General features: G+C 54.5%; 1 protein-coding gene and 1 long non-coding RNA gene across 5 annotated transcripts in view; one reads left to right on the top strand and one right to left on the bottom strand.

Annotated features, from left to right (window-relative positions):
* Positions 1 to 15,754, bottom strand: part of CREB3L1 (cAMP responsive element binding protein 3 like 1) — a 35,567-nt gene extending 19,813 nt beyond the window's left edge. The window contains exon 1 of the mRNA XM_072790595.1: positions 14,755 to 15,754. Within this exon, the coding sequence (XP_072646696.1) occupies positions 14,755 to 14,856 (102 nt within the window). The 5' untranslated portion in view covers positions 14,857 to 15,754. The remainder of the gene's footprint in view (positions 1 to 14,754) is intronic.
* LOC140612703 (uncharacterized) lies at positions 134 to 10,359 on the top strand. Of its 4 annotated transcripts, none has more exons than XR_012013876.1 (5): positions 134 to 293; positions 2,632 to 2,750; positions 3,105 to 3,230; positions 4,150 to 4,206; positions 9,319 to 10,359. It is a non-coding gene; the product is annotated as an uncharacterized lncRNA (long non-coding RNA). The 4 variants fall into 4 exon arrangements; XR_012013878.1 differs by lacking the exon at positions 134 to 293 and adding an exon at positions 621 to 2,177; XR_012013879.1 differs by lacking the exon at positions 134 to 293 and adding an exon at positions 622 to 1,309.
* Positions 15,755 to 19,083: the final 3,329 nt, after the last annotated feature.

Below are 19,083 nucleotides of genomic sequence, written 5' to 3'. Positions count from 1 at the left end.
GGGGGCGGCCCCGCGCCGGAGTCCGGCCCGCTCATTGGTGGGGCCCGCGGAGCTCCCGGCCAATGGGAGGCGGCTGCGGGCGGCCGGCGGCGGGGCGCGAGCCGAGGGGGGCGGTGCGCCGCGCTGACCGCGGGGCCGTGGGAAGGGCCGGGAGCGCCAGGTCCGGCTGTGCGGCCTCTTCTGCGCTCGGGGCAGAGGCAGGGATCCCCCTTGGGGCTCCCAGGAGGGCCGACAGCGCCACGCAGGCGCAGGCCCGTCCGAGTTGCACGGCCCACGACCCCGCAGCGCCAGCGGTGAGCGAGGTCTCCTCGGACGCCCCCGGCCCGCCATCCCGAAGCCCCTTCAGGTTCTTCCAGCTCCGCTCCTTCCGTCCCTCTTCCGTCCCCCCCACAGGGCGCATGGACCGGGCATCGGGTCCTCGGTCGTGCGGGGAGTGGGGACGCTCCCGGGGGCGGTCGTAGGACCACCTGAAGCTCCTCTCAGTTCCTCTGCAGCAATTTCTCCACTGGGGTCCATGCAGAGAGTGGGGGACAGCGCTGGGGGGGGGGGGCGCTGTCTGCTGACAGGGTGTGTAGGGGACGGTTCTGCCCGGACCTGGGGCGGCCTCAGAGCGCCTGCGTCCCTCGGCTCCCAGCCCCAGGGCGCGTGCACCCCGGTCCCTGCCTTCTGCCTCTCCCTTCGCCCGCGCTGATTCAGTCTGTGCTTGGGGAAAGGGGGGGAGGAGAGCAGAGTGGGTCCAGGCTGAGCTGTGGGATAAGGAGTGGGGGGGAACCCCGAGCCCGGACATTCCTTCCGAGAGTGAGCTCTGGGGAGAGATGGGAGGAGAGTCCTCTCACATTTCCCCCTTCCTTCCCCCGAAGGCTGGGCCCCCACGCCCCCCCTCCACTGACCCATACATTCCGGGACGGTTACTTGCCTCGTGGTCACTAGAAAATCGACCCCATTTCAAGCTGATGGGCCACCAGTCTGAGTCAGTGCCTGCCCTGAGAGAGTGTGCATGTGTGGTGGGGGGTAGACTCAAAAGAGATCAGGGAGGGACTTAGGGGAGGGGAAGTGGGCCCCTGGGTATCTAGTTGTCAGGCCCTCCTTGTCCTTAAGCATCACCATCCAGGCATTTGGGGGTCCCCTTTTCAGGGCCAGAATCAAAAGTGGTCCTGTGAAGGGGAAAAGGGCCTGGATTCAGACTGGGAGGCTCCAGTTCAAGATCCAGCCGTGCTCTGGGGCAGACCTGGGCAGGGACAGGTGGTGTCTCCTCTCCAGGCCTGTTTCCCCATGTGGTATAGACTGCGTTCCTACTGAGACGGAAATGGTAGGCAGGGACAGAGGGAGGTGAACTAGTGTGCAGAGTGGGCTCTTTTGCTCTGTCTGGCCTCCCTGGGGACTGGGAAGGGATGAAGCCAGTTCTCCCGTCCCTGGAGCCAGGCCCTGAGCCTTCCTGGCAAGGGCATGGGGGTTAAGGGGGGCACATTGTTCCACTCTCCAACCTCACTCTTATCCCCCAATCCCCACAAGCCCAGGGAAGGCGGGTGCTGAGGTTTCATATTTTCCCCCTCCCAAACTATTCACCACAGAGCCCAAGTCCAAATAAGCAGAAATGCTTCTCTGTGTGTGTATGTGTGTGCATACGTGTGCATGTGCTACACAGACGTGCTCTGTGAGACTCCTTCTTACATAGGGAAACACCACTGCTCTGATACCACACTAAGTGTAAGATCCACACCCACAGACACACTCCACATACAGCCTGGCATACACACACCCTCAGGGGCTCACCTAGGCTCTCACGGGCAGGCACCTAAGACAGCCCCGACAAGGACACACTCCAGGTGTGATCAGATGGACAGTCTCTTACACACCCACACATATGTGCAGCCACCCCAGAGATGGTCAGACACGGTCATGCACGCTCTCACTTGAACATGCACAACATCTCACACCACCACAGAACTAGATGCTGACTGCGCCAACCCACAGGCCTGAGTCATATGACCCCCAGCAAGGGAGCTTTGGGAGTCCCAGGCTCGCCTGGGGCTGGGACACTGAGGGCTGGGACTAGAAGAAGGGATGACATGGGGATTGAGCTTTTCTGTGCTTGCGCTGGAGAAAGGAAGGGAGAGGAAAGCGCAGGCTGCCACCCACCACAGGCTGCTTTCTGTACACTGCAGGGCCCAGGGAAGGTGCGTGTTCTTTGTCGACCCCCCAGCCCTGCTGGTCTGGCTCCCCGGTTCCTTCTCCTGACACTGGTAACCCTTCCCTGGCCAGGCTGCAGATGCCTCAGAAAATGGAGAACTGGCCTGCAGGTTCCTGGCCAGCCCCTGGCATCTTCTGACCAGGCGGCCCATGTACCGTGGCCCAGCCCTGGGGTCAGTGCCAGGTACTGTCTGGGCCGGAGGAAGCGGTGGCAGTGAATGCCGCCGCCCAGGGCTGGGATTAGCTGTGACTGGCACCAGTGAGGGCACAGCAGCCCACGGTCTGGCTGCTGGAGATATTGGTCCATAGATGGTGGCCAGAGGATCCCTGTGGGACAGCTCAGGACACTGGAGACTAAGTGCCAGAGCTGGCACAGGGGACCTCTGAAGAATAAGGGCATCTAATGGCATCCATTTATTCATCCCTTATGCATTTGTTCAGTATTTACTAAGCACCTACTGTGTGCTCGGCCCTGTGGATATAGAGATGAACAAAGCCCAATTCCTGCTCAGAAAAGGCTTTCCGACTAGCAGCATGAACACCCCACATGAAGGATGAAGGTAGGTCTAAGGCTCGAACTCAGATCTGTCTCCAGAGCATTCTCTAACTTCCATTAAGAGGACTCCTCTAACACAATATGACCATGTGACTCTCCTCCTCAGTATCTATCGATAACTCCCTACTGCCCTTAGGATAGTTGCCAAGTGCCTTCCCATAGCTTGAAACGATCCAGCCATATTACCTCTATGTCTTGCTCTGTCCAAGTCTCATGTGTCTCTCCAAAGCCCAACATTGGTCCCAGCACATGGTAGGTGCTCAGATGTTTGCCGAGTGACTGCTTGATGGACTGAATGAGTGGGTGAATGAAGGGATGTGCCAGCAAAGTAATGGACTGAGGCCTTTTTTTTCTGCAGCTGAGCCTCCAGGAATGACTGCCCTGAATGCCGCTGCAGTGCCAGCTTGCTCCTGCTCCAGGCAGAGTTTCCATGCTCCTGGCCTCCTCCCCTCAGCTCCTCCCTGGTGGAGCCTATTGCACTCAGGTTGTCCTTTCCCAAGGCCTTTCTGTTCTTAAGCCCCAGACAGACCAGTTCACGGGGACCATGGTCCCCCACTCAGCACCACAGGAGCTGCCCCCAGGGTTTGGCTAGGCCCAGGAGTATCAACAGAGCCCCGTGGCCACCCAGCCAAGCTGCTCTCCCGGCCCCTGGCCAGCTGGAAGGCCCTCAGCTGGAGCCTGCCGCTGGGCTCTGGCTGGAATTCCCTTGGCCCCTTTTCTCTCTCCAGTGCACTCAGCGTTCGGCCTCTGGCTTCCTCTGCTGTCCCGGCCTGTCTGAGTTGTCCTCAGGTTTTATTTTTGGAAGAAGCTGCATCCTCTCTCCTTATTTACTCCTTTCCAGCAGGAGAGGTGTGGGACCCCTGGGTACGACTGGGGATCAGGCTGTGGCTCTCGCCTTGGGGGTTTGGGCCTCTCTGGGACTCCAAGGGAGGGGACCTCCAAAGACTCCTGGCCCATCAGCTGCTTCAAAGCCAGCTGCCTCTGTTCTTCCCCCACCCAGTGTGTGACTAATGCCTGCCCCTGCCCTTCTTGAAGAGCCCCACAATAGCCAAAAAAAATCATCACCATTTTTGAGCTGAAAAGAATTCTGGCATCATTAGGTCCGTCCCCTCTTATTGACAGAGGCAATGTTGCTTGATGGTTAAGAGCAAGGGAGGCAGACAGATCCAGCCCTAACCCTGGCTCCGCTACCTACTGTGCAGCCTTGGGCAACTTTCTTAACCTCTCTGAGCCTCAGTTTCGGTTCTAAAATAGGAGGTACCTATCTCCAGCTCCTCGGTTGCAGTGAGGTTTAAATAAATGATGACATTTGTAAAGTGCTTGACACAATGCAGGAGGCATGAAAGGGTCTCACTGAAGTGGAGCTGTTGTTGTTGTTGTTGTTATTATTGTTATTATTACAGAGAGAAAAACAGAAAGCCAAGAAGGGAGTGGACTTGCTCAGGATCACACAGCTTGAGGTAAGCAGCCATTCCCAGAGTCCCTCTTCTGTCTCTATCTCCCTTCCAAGGAGAAGGGAGGGACTGGCATCAACCCCAAAGAGGAATCTCCTTGAGTCAGTTGCATGGGCAAACCCCTGAGTCTTTGGTGTGGGCCTCCTGCTGCCATACCCAGGCCCTTCTCTGGGGCAGGCATTTCCTCCAGTCCTCGGTGGCCCCATGCTTGCTCACTGAGGATGAGGGGGCTGGGGAGGAGACCCCGACACTCCGCCCCAAGGTGGACCTCAGGCCAGTGTGGCTGTGAGAGGAGGGGGAGTGCTGGGTCCTGACATCACAGAGCAGAGAAGCTGGAACGACAGCCATGCGGGCCAGCTGGGGCCCTTCCAGCACGGCCAGATGTCTCAGGAATGTGCTGAGCTCGGAACTACCTCGCTCCTTCCCTCACCACCCCCAACCCCTCATCCCCTCATGTGCTTGCTCAAGCTCTGCCTCTGCCCCACCCCCTCTACCCTTTCCCTTTCATCTCTCCTGGGGGTGGGGGGGGTTGGAGGACCTCCTGTCCATGGTCTCTCTGGTATCTAGCCACAGTCCAGCTCCCTCTCAGACCTCTGGAGGGGTTAGTGAAGGCAGGAGCCCTTCCCCTTCTGCAGACCCCATGGGCTGACCATGTGGGGTTGGGGGGGGGGAGATGTGAGCCTGAGCTAACTGGGAGGGGAAGTTCTGAGCAGATAGTACATGCCAGATCCCAAATGTGGAACTGATTTGCAGCTTTAGGAGAGGAAGGGGTGAAGGCCTTGGGGCAGCAGAGGGCAGGGCTGGGCCTCTTCTCTGGGAGGATGATGAAAGGGGCTCTGGGCATCTTGTCCCAACTGATGGGTAGGAGGGCCAAGGAGGTGAGGGTGCCAGGCGGGCCTGGCCTCAGAAGGAGGGCTTGGAACCTTCTAGACTTCCAGGCCCTGCGGGGACATGCTTTGCCTGAGAATGGAGGGTCTTGAGCCGTAGGAGGGGTTTGGGGAACCCCGTTAAGGCCCTGGGGTTGGGCCAGGAGAAGAACATAGTTTAGATTGGAGCTCTCAGCCCTGAAGAGGGAAGCCTGTTCCTTTGCAAGGGTGGAGTTGCCTTGGGCCTCTCCAGGTCAGCCTGGCCCGAGGACTGGGGATGAAAGAGCCTGATGGGAACTGGTACTCCTGGCCCAGTGTGAGAGTCATATCAGGGCATAGGGTGGAAGTCAGAGAAGAGAAGGGACCTCAGGCTGCTCTGGACTCCTGGAGGGCCCACAATTCTGTCCCCCTTTGGGGAGGGTCCCTCATCATCCAGACAGGCTGGCAGCCAATTCCCAACGGACCCTAGACCTCCTAGCACTAAGAGTTCAGAATTGCTGGGACCACCGCTTTGTCCAGCTCAGAACTATCACTGGCCCCCTCCTGCCTGCTGAAAAAACTCCCAGCTCCCAAGCATGACATTCAAGGTCTGTTATACATGCGTCTCATACATACTAGCACTGTAGTTGGAGACGTTCATCTTTTTCTTCCCTCCATTCTAATTGGATGACTACTCCAGGCTCCTGAAAACTGCTGTGAGCTCCACTGCCCCAGGGCCTTTGCTTATATCATTCCTTGGGTCTGGAACACCTTTGCCCTTATCATTCCAACTCCTATCATCCCTTAAGGGCCAATTAAAATGCCACTTGCACTAGGAAGTCTTCCTTGATCGTCCACCTGTACCACCCGAGGTCCCTCTTGAACCACTAGAGCACTTACAGACTGTTGGATCACTGGTTAGTGTCATGCCTTGAACTCTAAGTGGGTACAATGTGACCTATATCTCCCCTTCTGATCTTTGCCTCCTTGAGAGCAGGAGCCAGGATGGAGTTCCTGAACCCTCTGCTAGGTTCAAGAGTCCTTGAACCCTCTGCTAGGCCTCACACAGGGCCTAATATAGAGTATGCCTAAGAATGAAAATAATATAATAATAATAATGATAATAATAATAATAATAATAGCTAATATTTCTGTCCCAGGCACTGTTATAGTTCCTCCTATGGAGTATCTCATTTAATTTTCAGAAGGTAGTACTTCTATTTAAGGTTGAGGAAACTGAGGCACAGAGAATTAAGTAGCTTCTCCCAGGTTCATTCATTTAGCAAGAGGCTGAATCAGGATTTGAATCCAAGCCCTGACTGTAGAGCTTGTGCACACAGGACAACACTGGTTGGTGGAGGGAAGGGTTGATTTTCTGCTGCCTCATCCCAACACCCAGTACAGAGCCAGGTACAAACTCTGCCCCCGACTTCCATGCACTGGGTCCTCACTTGGGGCCCCAGTGTAGCTCACCCCAGGTCATTCCTCTCCTGAAGCCCAGAAAGAGCCTTGAGAAGGGGTCTGGTATCTTTTGTCTTTACCCCAAAAGAGCCTTCCAGCTCCCAACAGGGAAATAAAATCCCTACCACCAGAGCTCATCACAGGGATGGAGAAGGTGGGCCATTCCTCCAAGCCTGGCCAATGCTGGGGGTCCTTCCTTTCAGGCCATGACAATTACAATCAGAATAAAATCAGTGGCAATAACTATTACTTATGGAGGGTTTACTATGTGCTGGGCACTGTGGTAGGCCTTATCTGACTGAATCCTCATAGAACCCTTTGTTCTATGGCCATACTTCAATGGAGAGGAAAGTAAGCTGGGAAAAGTTCAGGTACCTGTCTAAGTTCACACAGATGACAAATGGTGAGAGCCAAGATTTGCTCCCGGGTCTGACCAGTTAAAGGAAACCATTAATGGCCACCCCACCTCACCTCAGGTATGGTTCAGCACCACCTCCCTGCTCCCCTTCCCCTATTTTTGAGGTATTGGCTATCTGACCTGTGGACTTGGGTCTGGGAGTAGGCACCAGGTCTCAGGACACTCCTGTTCAGAATCTGCCCAGACTGGAGTGGATCCAGTGTCTATTGGACACCTCTCCCCCAGACTCATGTGGCTTTGAGAGACCCAAATATTCAGGACTGGGTCTAGTTGTTCAGTGACGTAGTGAGTACACATGTATCGCTTTTATTATAGTTTGTAATTCATAAGCAGGCAACCTATTATTCTTTTATGATAGAAAAGGCTATTATGGTAAAATAAAAGGAAGATGTAGAATTTAGGTTAAAATATTTCAGGGCAGCCCTGGGATCGAGACCCACATCAGGTTCCCTGCATGGGGCCTGCTTCTCCCTCTGCCTGTGTCTCAGCCTCTCTCTCTATGTGTCTCTCATAAATAAATTAAATCTTTAAAAAAATTCACTATTTCAATAAAAAATAAAATCCACTTTTTTTTTTAAAGATTTATTTATTTTATTCAGCAAGAGAGAGAGACTGAGAGGCAGAGACACAGGCAGAGGGAGAAGTAGACTCCATGCAGGGAGCCTGACATGGGACTCGATCCCAGGTCCCCAGGATCACACCCCAGGCTGCAGGCAGCGCCAAACTGCTGCGCCACTGGGGCTGCCCTAAAATCCACTTTAAAAAAAGTACCATTGAAGCTACAAGTATGGAACTGTCGTTTCTTCTACTACCTGTTCATCTACCCACCTTATCCATCCATCACCCCTCCTTCCTCCTTCCCTTCCTTCCATCCATCCATCCATCCATCCATCCAATAAATAAGCATTTACTCAGCACTCAGTCGCTCTAGCTATAACTAGGCAACAGATGAAAATAATTGATGTCCCTGCTCTCAAAGAATTCTCAGTCTAGTTCAGCAAGGGGGAAGCCAGGGCCCAGAGAGGGGAAGTGATTTGCCCAAGGTCACACAGTAGTTGGGAAATGGGGTGAGGAGAGGCGAGGACAGTCCGGGCAGAGGGGCACATGTGGGCAAAGGCTTGGGCCTGCCTGCCTCTGAAGCAGGCCCTCTCAATTGCTGCTTTAAAACTGCCTCCTGGCTCTCCATGAGGGCCCGAAGAGCCTGCTTTGCTCCTCTGCTGCTTTCATTTTTGTTTTTCTTTTGGAAGGGGGAAAGGGGGACAGCTGCTGCTGTCCAGCTGTTATGCTGGACCACACAGCCCAGCCCAGATGTGTCAGCCTCTCTGGGATGGGTGAAATGGCTCCTGGGCCAAGAGCCAAGAGCCAAGAGTCAGGAGCCAAGGGCCAAGGAAGCTGCGGTGAGGGCTCTGGGAGAGGAGGTGGGAGCGGAGGCACAGGGAAACCAGCGGCAGAGAAGCCCATTACTGCCCCGGTTGTCAAGTTGACCTCTTTGGTAACATGGTACATCCAGGTCATGGGGATCAGAATCTCTGACATTCCAAGGAAATCGATCCCTTTGACATATTTTCTAGGATGGCCAGAGTTCTGGACCATATCCTGCACTTCCCCACTTCTCCTGAACTGGGTACCCCACCCTTACCTTTTCCCCCACCTTGATCAAGGGTCCTGCCACTTATTCTGACTTCCCCTCTGCTTGAGGGGGTTACACAGTGTTCCAGCCAGAGCATGCTCATGGTCTTGACTTAACTCCACCCTAATCTTCCTCTTCTATCCTGCCCCCCTGGAGCGCAGAGACTTCCAGAAGAACAGCTTGTTCTCCAGCATCTGGAGCTGGTTTCTTGAGGGAGATTCAGGGGCAAGCTAGGTCCCAGAGAAGGATGTTCTGGGAGGGCCTCCGTACCAGGACTTGCAGGAGGCAAATGGTATGGGGAGGGGAAGACACAAAGTGGGGATGTTGTTCACCCTCTCCTCTCCTGGCACAGTAGCCAGGCCAGGCCCAACATAGATAGACCCTCCTGGGGAGTCCTGGGAGCAAATGTCCGAATTCCCAGGTGGGCCAGGGAGCAGCATCCTGAAGGGAGTCTGAAGACAGGGCTTGGGATGGAATGCAGGGCCTCTGAGCTCACAGGCCAGGCAACCTGCTGGCTCTGCCTCTAATGCTCTAGGCATCGATGGTGCCCTGAGGATGACAGTGGGTGAGAATGAATGTGGGTCCCCTCTGATATCAGGAGCCCAAACTTTCCTTGCCCTAGAGAGCAAAGTGCAAACCAGAACGAGAGAAAGAGAGAGAGAGAGAGAGAGAGAGAGAGAGAGAGAAGATGGTTCTCTCCCCAACTTGATAGACTCCATGGGACCCCTGCCTCCTTTCCAAACTCTGTTTTCTTATCTGCACAGGCGACAATGATACCTCTACAGGCTCCATAAGAGGGATAGTGACTTCCAGCAGCTCCTTTGCCAACAGGGATGGAGCTATTAGGGGGGGAGGCTGCCAAGTTACCTCCTCTAAGAAGCCTTCCATGACCTCCATCTCAGCTGGATGCTCCTCCTCCGGCACCTGCCCTGCTCCATTCTTTCACAGTGCTCTGTGGTGCTGCTACCAAGGCTCCCCCTCCCTCTCACTTTGCTCTCAGTGGCTGGAGGTCACTATGCATAGTGACCAGCAAGGGGCTCCTTCAGTGCCCATTTGTTAAAGGACTGGATGTTGAAGAACAAGCAAGCAAAGCCCCAGCTGGTCCAGGGAAGCCGGAGGGACCCCATAGTAGATTGGGGACAGGCAGCATTTTGTGGGATCCAGCATCCCCATCAGCCTCAGGCCTGGCCAGGCCAGGACCCTGAGAACCCCGGGCCCCCTCTGGAATTAGCAATACACTTCTTGAACACTCAGGCCTCTCTTTTATTTTAAAAAATATTTATTTATTCATGAGAGGCACAGAGAGAGAGAGGCAGAGACATAGGCAGAGGGAGAAGCAGGCTCCCTGCAGGGAGCCTGATGCGGGACTCGATCCCAGGACCCCAGGATCACGACCTGAGCCAAAGGCAGACGCTCAACCACTGAGCCACCCAGGTGTCCCTCAGGCCTGTCTTTTAAAAAACATTCTCCCCTTCCCTTACAAGGGAAGTTCTGGTCTGAAGTAATTTTCTCTACAAATACAGTAAGTCCTTGAAATGGAGCAAAGTCCACTATAATGCAACCAAAACTTGGCTCTGTCCTATGCCTGGGGCCCACCTCAAATAAAGGTGGGCAAAGCTCTTATCTCGAGGCAGAGCGGTTGGTAAAAGATATGACTGCCTGGTGCTCCTCTGGAGCTTTCTCATTTGGTCTGCTGCATGTGGTAAGGTGCCACAGTCTACTTTTGTGCTTTTTTTGTGATAGTACGGACCAACAGAAAAATGTTGCTCTTCATTGATCCTGAAATAACACAACTTTACATTTTACATGATTGAAAGTTTTGGACTTGGCTTCTTGTCTTACAATGGAGTTTTACTATATTAAGCACCTATTTTGTGCCACAGCGCTGGGCTAGGTTTATGGCAATGAACAGAATTGACAGGTTGTCTGTTCTCATGGAACTTGCTTTCTCAATGGAGGAGATGGACAATAAGCCAATAAAATAGCTGTAATCTGGGATGAGGGCTATGAAGAAATCAAAGGGCTGAAACAGCAAATCAGAAGGCATCCCACTTGAGGTGGTTGGGAAGTTCCTCTAAAGAGGTGGCATTTGAATTAAGGAGAATGGGATGGAGAGAACTGGAGGGAAAGCATTCTAGATGTCAGGAACAGCATGTGCAAAGGCCCTGAGGCAGGACTAGAAGAGACTTTGCTTGAAGCTGGGTGAATGTGGATCCAGGAGTCCCACAGCAACCTAAACTAGAGAAAACTGGGGAAGATGGAAGCCCTAGAGCCAATGTTCAAAGGTGAGGCCTAAGCCACAAGTTCAGATCTGCTGTGGGTCAACGAATTATACATTACCTAGTTCAGGGGCTCCAGGGGTCTGTGCCATAGGATGGGGATGGTTCAAGGTAATGACAACTCATTGGAAATCGTGGAGATCACTTCCTGAATCTCAGAGACAATATGGGTTGCAGGATCCTGATGGCTGGGGACTTAGGCACCCTTTCCCCTCCTCCCTAAAAAAAATGTGGGCTCTGGGCTGGGCCCCCTTTCCTTCATTTAGCCATGCTCCCTTGAGGCTCGGTGCTGTGCCAGGCACTGAGGATATCACGTGAACAAGACAAACCCCTGCCCTCAAGGAGCTTGTAGCCCAGTGGGGGAAGCAAAAACAAAACAAAAGACCCCAACCCCCATCGAACTCAGTGTTTTGGAGGAGGACTTGGTGTCTGGGGAGATCTCCCTTCCTGAGTTGGAGCCTTCAGATTTTGGCTCCTCCATTAGTCCTTTCCTAGGGGATTCTACCCTGAGACCAGAGTGTCTTGGCCTTTAGGTCCTCTTCCTGTTGGTGAGAATTTAAAGAAACACACACACACACACATATACACACACACCTCCCCTTTTAGGGGCTGTTAAAGGCCCACACACAGACACAGGAACACCCAAATGCACATACTTCTCTAATCTCCCTAATCCCCCAAGGCTGGGGTGGTGGTGGTGGTGGTTCTCTGTTTCCCTATTTAGCTCTGTGCTCGGCTTAGCCCCCACACCTCCCTTCCCCTGGGCTGGTCCCTGGGTCCTAGTCATTCCCACACCTGGCCTCCCCAACTGCTGGGAGGTAAATGAATGTACTGGGCAAACATCCTTGCAGCTTCCTGCTGCTCCCCTCTGAGAAAACAGTACTCCTCTTCCTCCTTCTCTTCCTCCTCCCCACACCCTCCCAGTTGGGGCATCTCTGGGATCCAAAGCTATTTCTCCCTAGAGAAACCAGAGTTCATCCTTTCTCCTTTTTTTTTTTTTTTTCATCCTTTCTCCTGAGCCAGAAAAAGAAGACAAGAGACACCGTACAGACCTAGTATCTCTATCTGGAGACACAACCTGTTCTCCCTCTGGTCCTTTATTCCAGTTTTCTGAGCACCAGAGCCTCTCATACCTTCCCCGGGGGCCTGGAGGAGGATCACCGGATCCAGGGGACAAAGCTCTCCTGGGGTCACATCAGGAGCTGGGGGAGAGTGGGGAAGGGAGGAGGAGACCCCCACATCTGGCAGGAAGGGCAGCCCCTTTTGAGGGGTATTTCCGAGAATCAGAGAATCACGGAGGGAAGCTGGGAAGAGCATGAAGGTCTCTTTCTAGAAGGAAAAAAGAAAGCACCCCCGACCACCTCTGAGCATGCCTGCTGACCTGAATTGCATACTCATTCTCTGTCCAAGCCAATGTGTATTTCTTACAGAGTTGTATTCGGGGTGAGCATCATCATTTTTGATTCTTCTTTTTACACGGAGCAACAGAGCACACACATTTTCCACATGATTCTATGGCTTTTATCTGGATTTTTAAAAAGGATAGCGAATGCCCTGTTCTCCATCTTCCAGACTGAGAAACTCAACACAGGCTCCTTCCCTTCCCATCCTTACCTTGAAAACATTTTCCTACCCTCATGCAGAATGAAGAGGGAGTTGGGCGTAGGGTTGGTATGTGGTCCCAGTCGTAAGGAATCTTAGACATCAAAGTGGAGGCACCAGAGAGGGAAAGTGACTCGCTCAAGGCCACACAGCAACTAGTTGCTGAGTAGTTCTTAACACCACCCCATCTAATTTCTGAAACAAGTTAACTGTAGAAACTTACCTGCCAGGCTTTTTCCTCCCAATTTTTAATTTTCTCACTAGGTCTCTATAATAACACTCTGGGGAAGGATCTATACCTCCGTGTTTCAGATGAGGGGACCCAGTCTCAGAGGAAGAAAAGTCACTTGTCTGAACTGCCAGCTGGCTGGTGACAGAACAGTGAGAACCAAATCTCCTGCTTCCCAGCCTGGGAGTTCTTGGTGTCTCCTCTTAGGAATCCTTTCCTCTCTCCCTGCCTGGCCTGGCCTTGCCTGGGTTCAAGGTCAGGAGTTTCCCCAGCAGGGCTTTCCCTCCCCAGTCCCAGTGCTGGATACCACTGTCTGATCCTGCCTCCTTTCCTGCGCTGGACCAAGGCCCAGCCAAGCAGCTGGGGACACAAGGCTGAATGGAGCAGCAGGAAGAGGCTGTAGGCGGCAGAGTTCATTCAGAAGAAAGCCCCACTCAGAGCTGCAGAGGGCACCTCATGGTGGCGGGTGGCGGTGGGGAGGGCTCTGTCAGCCCCTGGCTGCAAGGGTATAGACTCCAACAAACCTCTCTCCCCCTGATTAGTGTCTGTTACCAACTCCAGGGGTGGGGGTATAACGGAACCCCAAATCCCTGCCACTTTATTCCTAGGATCCGTGCCAGACCATCCTCAGAAACACTTGATCCAACCTCTCCCCATTTTATAGACAAAGAAGCAGAGGCCCAGGGAGGAATGCTGGTAGCGGGGCCCAGGCTCCCAGGGGTGAGCTGAAGCAGGGCAGGACTAGAGCCTTGTTCTTCCCACTACCAGCTCCAGGCCTCTCCCTTCTTCCACTTGACTGGGACCAGAGGCCATCCTCAGAGAGCAGGGTGACCCAGATCTCCCTAAGGAGGGCTGGGAGACCTCACACCCCATGCCTCCCTCACTCAGGTTCCTGGCGGTCAGCTTGTTTCCTGGGACAATTTAAGTGGAAGATGCCCCAATCCTTGAAGTCTCTGTGCATTTGGCTCTTGTCTGGCTAAGTTTATGGTGGTCCCAGGAGGTAGAGGCCGGGCAGCAGAGACCCGTTAGAGAGAGAGAGAGACAGAGAGAGAGAGAGAGAGAGAGAGAGTAGACAGGGAGAGAGATGGCCAGTTCACTCACGGAGGGGATCCCATCAGATTCTCATTTCCACCCAGCAGGCCCTTCTGAACCCAAATATTTTCTTGCGTTTCCGAGCCCATGCCCCTCCCCCCAGCAGGGCTTTAGGGCTGAGCTTGAGAGAGGGAGGAAGGGAGGGAAGAAGACAGAGAAGCCACGTTTCCTTAGGGAGGGAGGGGAAGAGAGAGAAGGACAAGCTCAGAGACCGAGACAGTCACGAAGACCGGGGGGAGGGCAGGGAAAGCCGGGGAGACCCGAGGGACAGAGGAACAGACCTAGAGACACAGAGATGGGGAGAAAGATCTCCAAAGACCTCGCTCCCCCTGAACGATCACCCTGTGCTGCCCAGGCCGCTCCCTGGGGAACCTCGGGTCTGACTCCCCGGGGCGGCCGCCGCAGCGCCCCTAAGCTTCCAGGACGGGCTCAGAACCCGGGTACGACTCTGGCCCCCCGAGGGGCGTTGGGTCCCCGGCCTCCCGAACGCTTCCCTGTGCGCCCCCCAGCGGAGAACCAGCCGCGCAGACGAGGAGGTCCTAAAGGGGGCGCAGGCAGGGGCGCCGCCACTTTGCGCCCAATCTGGTCCGGGAACCCAGGGGTGGGTGGAGGACGGTTAGAAGACGTGGGAGGGGGCAGCATTGGTGCGTCTCGGGCTAGTATCCGAGCATCGGCTGGCTGCGACGCCTCGACGTCCCCTTCCCCAAGAAGGCGGCGGTCGGCGTCCCCGCGGACCGAGCCCCCGGGAGGGGTGCGCACTGGCGCAAGCTCGGAGCTCGGGTCTAGGTCCGGGGTCCAGGGAGGTGTCGAGGCACCTAGCCTCCAAATCTCAGAGCTCTACACACGTGTCTCCCGGGGACCCTGCAGCGAGCCCCCTCCCCCGCGTCTGCCCCCGCGTCTGCCCGCGGGTGGGTAGTCCCGTCCCTCCGGGGGGCCCGGGCGCCGCCGCGGCGAGGGGTGCGGAGCGCTGGAAGGGGGACGCGGACCCTCGGTCTTACCGCATTGTTGAGGAAATCCGACTCGTTCAGATCCCCCAAGTCCAGGAAGCTGGATCCGGGGAACAGCCTGTCGGCCGGGAAGGGCTCCAAGACGGCGTCCATCGCGGCCGGCCCCGGAGACCCCCTCGCCTGGGCTTCCCTCACTCCAGGGCGGCGGCGCGCCCGGCCCAGAGCTCCGGCCTGAGCGCCGGCTAGCGGGCGGAGGCAGGTCCGGGGCGAAGCCCCGGGGAGGGGCGGGCGGAGGCGGCGCGGCCCCGGGCAGGGGGCGCGGGGGGCGCGGGGGCCTTAGGGCAGCGGCGCGGAGCTGGCTGGGCTCAGGGGCCCCGGGCGCACCGCGAGCATTTAGCCGACTCCTCCTCCGGCTCCTCCCGGGGCACAGCTGGCTTCCATGGAGAGCCTGGGAGTGGGGGTGAGGGCTGGAGGAGCCCCCCGGACAGGGTGGGAGCCGGGGGTGGGGGAGCTGAGCGCTCCCCCGAGACTGGGTGGCTGCCCGGCGCTCCGCTCTCTCGGCGTCTCCCTCTGCACGGCTTCTGTCACTTTCCTCTCTGTGAAACCGGGAACCCCTGGCTGGTTAGCCCAGCTGGCCCGGGCGCCACGCCCCCACATCAATATTCACGATAGATTTCATATTAATGAGAGGAGGGCGCGGCCTGAGGAACGGTCCCTCCCCTTTTAAAGAGACCTCTGCAAGCTGAGCTGCCTTGCCAAGGTCTCTGCTCCCTGGAAGATCAAGGTAGGGGCTTGAAGCAAAATTATCCTGGAGCCAATTCCTCGTTCCTGGAACCTTGGCATCTTGTTGAGGCTTTGCCAACCAACTCTCCCATAAGTTCATGAGGACGCTGAGTTGTTTCCATTCTTCCAGCCTTATGCTAGAACCCAAACCAAATCTGAAGCTGGGGAATGAATTCCACCTTCTGGGCCCCTCAACAGATCTCTCAGTGGGAAGATTTTCACATGTCTCCTCCTCCAGGGAGACTTCCCTGGTCCGCAGGCTGGAGCAGTTAGCATCCTATACACGCGAGGCAAGCAATGTGCTTACCTCCATTGTGGTGAGTCTAAAGTGTTATTGTTTGCTCACGTGTCTATGACCCCACTGGACTCTTGAGATCCCTCAGGGCAAAGACTGTGTCCAGCCTTCTTGTGTGTGAAAGAGCCCAGTGAACAGAAGAAATGAGGCGAGGACCCCTCTTCTCATCAATCATCCAGTCCCTCTAATGGCTCTGAAGAACAAGAAGTTGAAGAACAGTGGCCATGGAGCTTGCCAAGTGCGGCTGGCTGCACACTCCGTGGTCACTGAACACTCCCAGGCCCCCCGGATCCATTACCTAAGTGGCCTGCTCAGGAGTACAGCTTAATCTCTTGAAAAGGGCTGATAAACAATCACCAGGCACCTGAACAAATGGAGTGGAGTGAGAAAGGCACTCCCTCAGAGGGCTGAGCACACCAGTTCCTGCCCAGAAGTCATTAATAGGATTAAGTGTGTCCTCTCCGTCTGGGGCTTTTAATTAACTCAGGAACCAAAAAGCCCTTAAGAAGCAGAGATGTCATTGCCGTTAAGCCAGAATGTCACTGAAATTGCTCTCTTGGTGCCAAGGTGGGCACACACAGTGAGTCAGAGATAGAGGCTGTTTGCTTGCCTGGGGCAGGTAGGCAGGCACGTGGCTTTTCCTCCATCTCATGACCCAGTTGACATAGTTCTGGAGAATAAGGTCCTGACTCTCCAGGCTGTCACATGAGTATTAGCTCCCAGGCCTCCCGGAGAGTGTGCTCCCAAGAAGCTGAGCACACAGCCCATGCTCCAGGGACTTGGTTCACCTGGCAATGCAACTGTGAGCAGTTTAGGTGGGCCAAAGTAAAGCAATCAATTGACTCTCCAGAACAGTGACAGGGAGAATTAGGGTGCTGAGGCTGTGAGTGTGTTCCCCATATGCATCACATCTGGCCAACTGGGGAGCATTCCAACACTCAGAATATGGCTGATCCTTTTCCAGGAGGGGGGCACAGTCTCTGGCTGGACCAACACGCCAAGTCTGTGGTGGGTGAGCTTGAGGTAGCAGGTGTCTGGGGGTCCTGGTTCCCAGGCCAGAGTCCCTGCAGGTCCCCAGGACGAACAAAAGTGTCCCTCTGCCTGAGGTTGGCTGGAAATTGTGCCTGTGTTCCTCCCAGCCGGCTCTGTAATTAGAGACAGAGGCACCATTTAAGTGATTGGGGAAGATTATATAGTTTTAGATAAATAGGATTAGAGTGTCCTCTCTTTCCTGATTCTTACCCAGGTGAACACTCCAGGAAACCATTGAAAATAATCCTGGGGAGACATTCTGGTTCCGGCACCTCCTGTGGAGTCTGAGAGGCAGGATCTCCCAGGAGAAATCCTGGAAGGGTGGGGGTGGGGGGGCTGGTGGAGAGAAGAGAGGGAATGGGCAATGCAGAGCCTGGCACATAGTAGGAATAAGAACCTTTTTTTTTTTTTTTTCTGGGATGAAGGGCATGGCCAAGTCCAACAAAGACAAGAATGGTGGGGGATTTAGTCACGTATTCTGCAAGTATTATTGAGCATGATGACAAGTCCCTAGACCAGGCACTGGCAATACAGCGGTGATTAAGAACTTTTACACAGTGAATGAGGAAAGAACAGGAAGAAAAAATTTAAGAAGGTGATTTCAGATAGTGGGAGGACCATGAAGGAAATAAAGAGGATAATGCAATGGGGTGGGGAAGGAAGCCCTCTCTGAAGAGGCAATGTGTGAGCTGGGCATGGAAGTCTGAGCTGAATGGTATAAGGGGGGCAAAATGGAGGGAAAAGCATTCCAGACAAAGGCAACAGTACGTAGAAGAGAAAGAGTGGGAAGGGCAGGCCTTGATGTGGGAGTGAGATGATAAACGTGAAACCCCAGTGCCCTACACAAACCTGATGCCTACAATCATACAGAGGCTCTATTCATGTACTGAAAAGAATCATGCTAGTTCAGGTTAGAGAGCCCACCTGAAGCCTTCTGTAGCAGCTCATCCCTTCTATATCTTCTCTTACCGATATTCTGGGAGAGGAAATTAGACTGATCATGGGGTCTGAAGTTTGGGTTCTCTCCTAATAGGGTGGGTCTGCTCCCTCCCGGCCAGTCCCTGGACCTGGTCCCAAAACCCAGCCCCTTAGGCCCCTTCTCTATGTATGAAGGGTCAGGGGAAGGAGGCTAAACATCGGTACTGCAAACACCTGCAATCCAGGTCAAGAAGAGCACAGACTGTAGTCCCTTGTATTATGGGCTTAGGAACATCTGGTTGTTGCTCTCCAGCAGCTGCTTCAGATGTGAAGTGAAATGCATAAAGACATCCCAACCCAGGCAGTGACGCACAGGAGAGAGAAAGGACAGAGATAAGCTTCCTGGCTGTCCCAGACACTGAAGGTCAGGTGCAGAGAGGGAATCCTTGTCCAGCTGAGCTGTGAGCAGGGACGGTGTCTGTGTGTGTGTATCTGAGGGTGGGGGAGCGTGGATGCGGACTGCCACACCTTGATACCCCTGGAGAGTCATTGTCCTCTGGGTCTCAGTTTTCACATCTATAAAATGGGAGATGTGTTAATGACGCATAGGGTCCTGTCCTCTCCAAGGACCTTCTAAATGTGCGAATAGCAGGACAGGTCTTGTTGGAGAGGGAAGGTGGGAAGGGGCGAAGCACCTGCCTCCTTAGGAAGCCTGGCACTCCGATTTTCCAGGCTCCCACCCGGAGCCTCCAGAAGGGTGCAAGGCTGGGTATTTACATTCAGCAGGCAGGCCCTGGGTGGTGGTGAGAAGGTCACCCAAAGTAAACTTGCCTTGTTTGCCCAGATTGTAAAGGGAAAAACACTTTGGCATACTCTAACAGGAACTTCTGAGAAATGAAAATGCATTCATCCTGGAGATTAGTCTGACTTCCGGGGCACAGATGGGGCCCTTTGTTCTCCTGGAGCTCCCTAAAATGGGCTGCATGGCTGCTCTCCCTGTGCCCCCTGCTGGGGCTAGATGTGGAGTCCCTGGGGTGGCACCCTGCCAGGTGGGTGGGGGTGGGCTTCAGACCCAGGTTCTCCTTTTTCCCCATCCCCTTGGCCTGTGGTTCCTTCCCTGCTCCACCCTGAACAATAAAAATACCTGAAATGTATTGAGTGCTTGCTTTGTGCCAGGCACTGAATACTTATATTATTGCATTTAATACTTGGAAGAAGCTTGTGAAATAAGTATCATATTCACTGATTCTGAGATGCACGTTTTAGCATCACTGAAATCAGAATATGTCTTACCATCGATGGTTGTTTTTTTCCTTCTTAATGAACATAAAATAGTGGTGCATCACACAGTC

The sequence above is a fragment of the Canis lupus genome, chromosome 21 (genome assembly GCF_048164855.1).
Source record: "Canis lupus baileyi chromosome 21, mCanLup2.hap1, whole genome shotgun sequence".
NCBI classification, from domain to species: domain Eukaryota; kingdom Metazoa; phylum Chordata; class Mammalia; order Carnivora; family Canidae; genus Canis; species Canis lupus.
The sequence above is the reverse complement of the archived record's forward strand: the minus strand, read 5'-3'. Positions and strand labels throughout refer to the sequence as shown.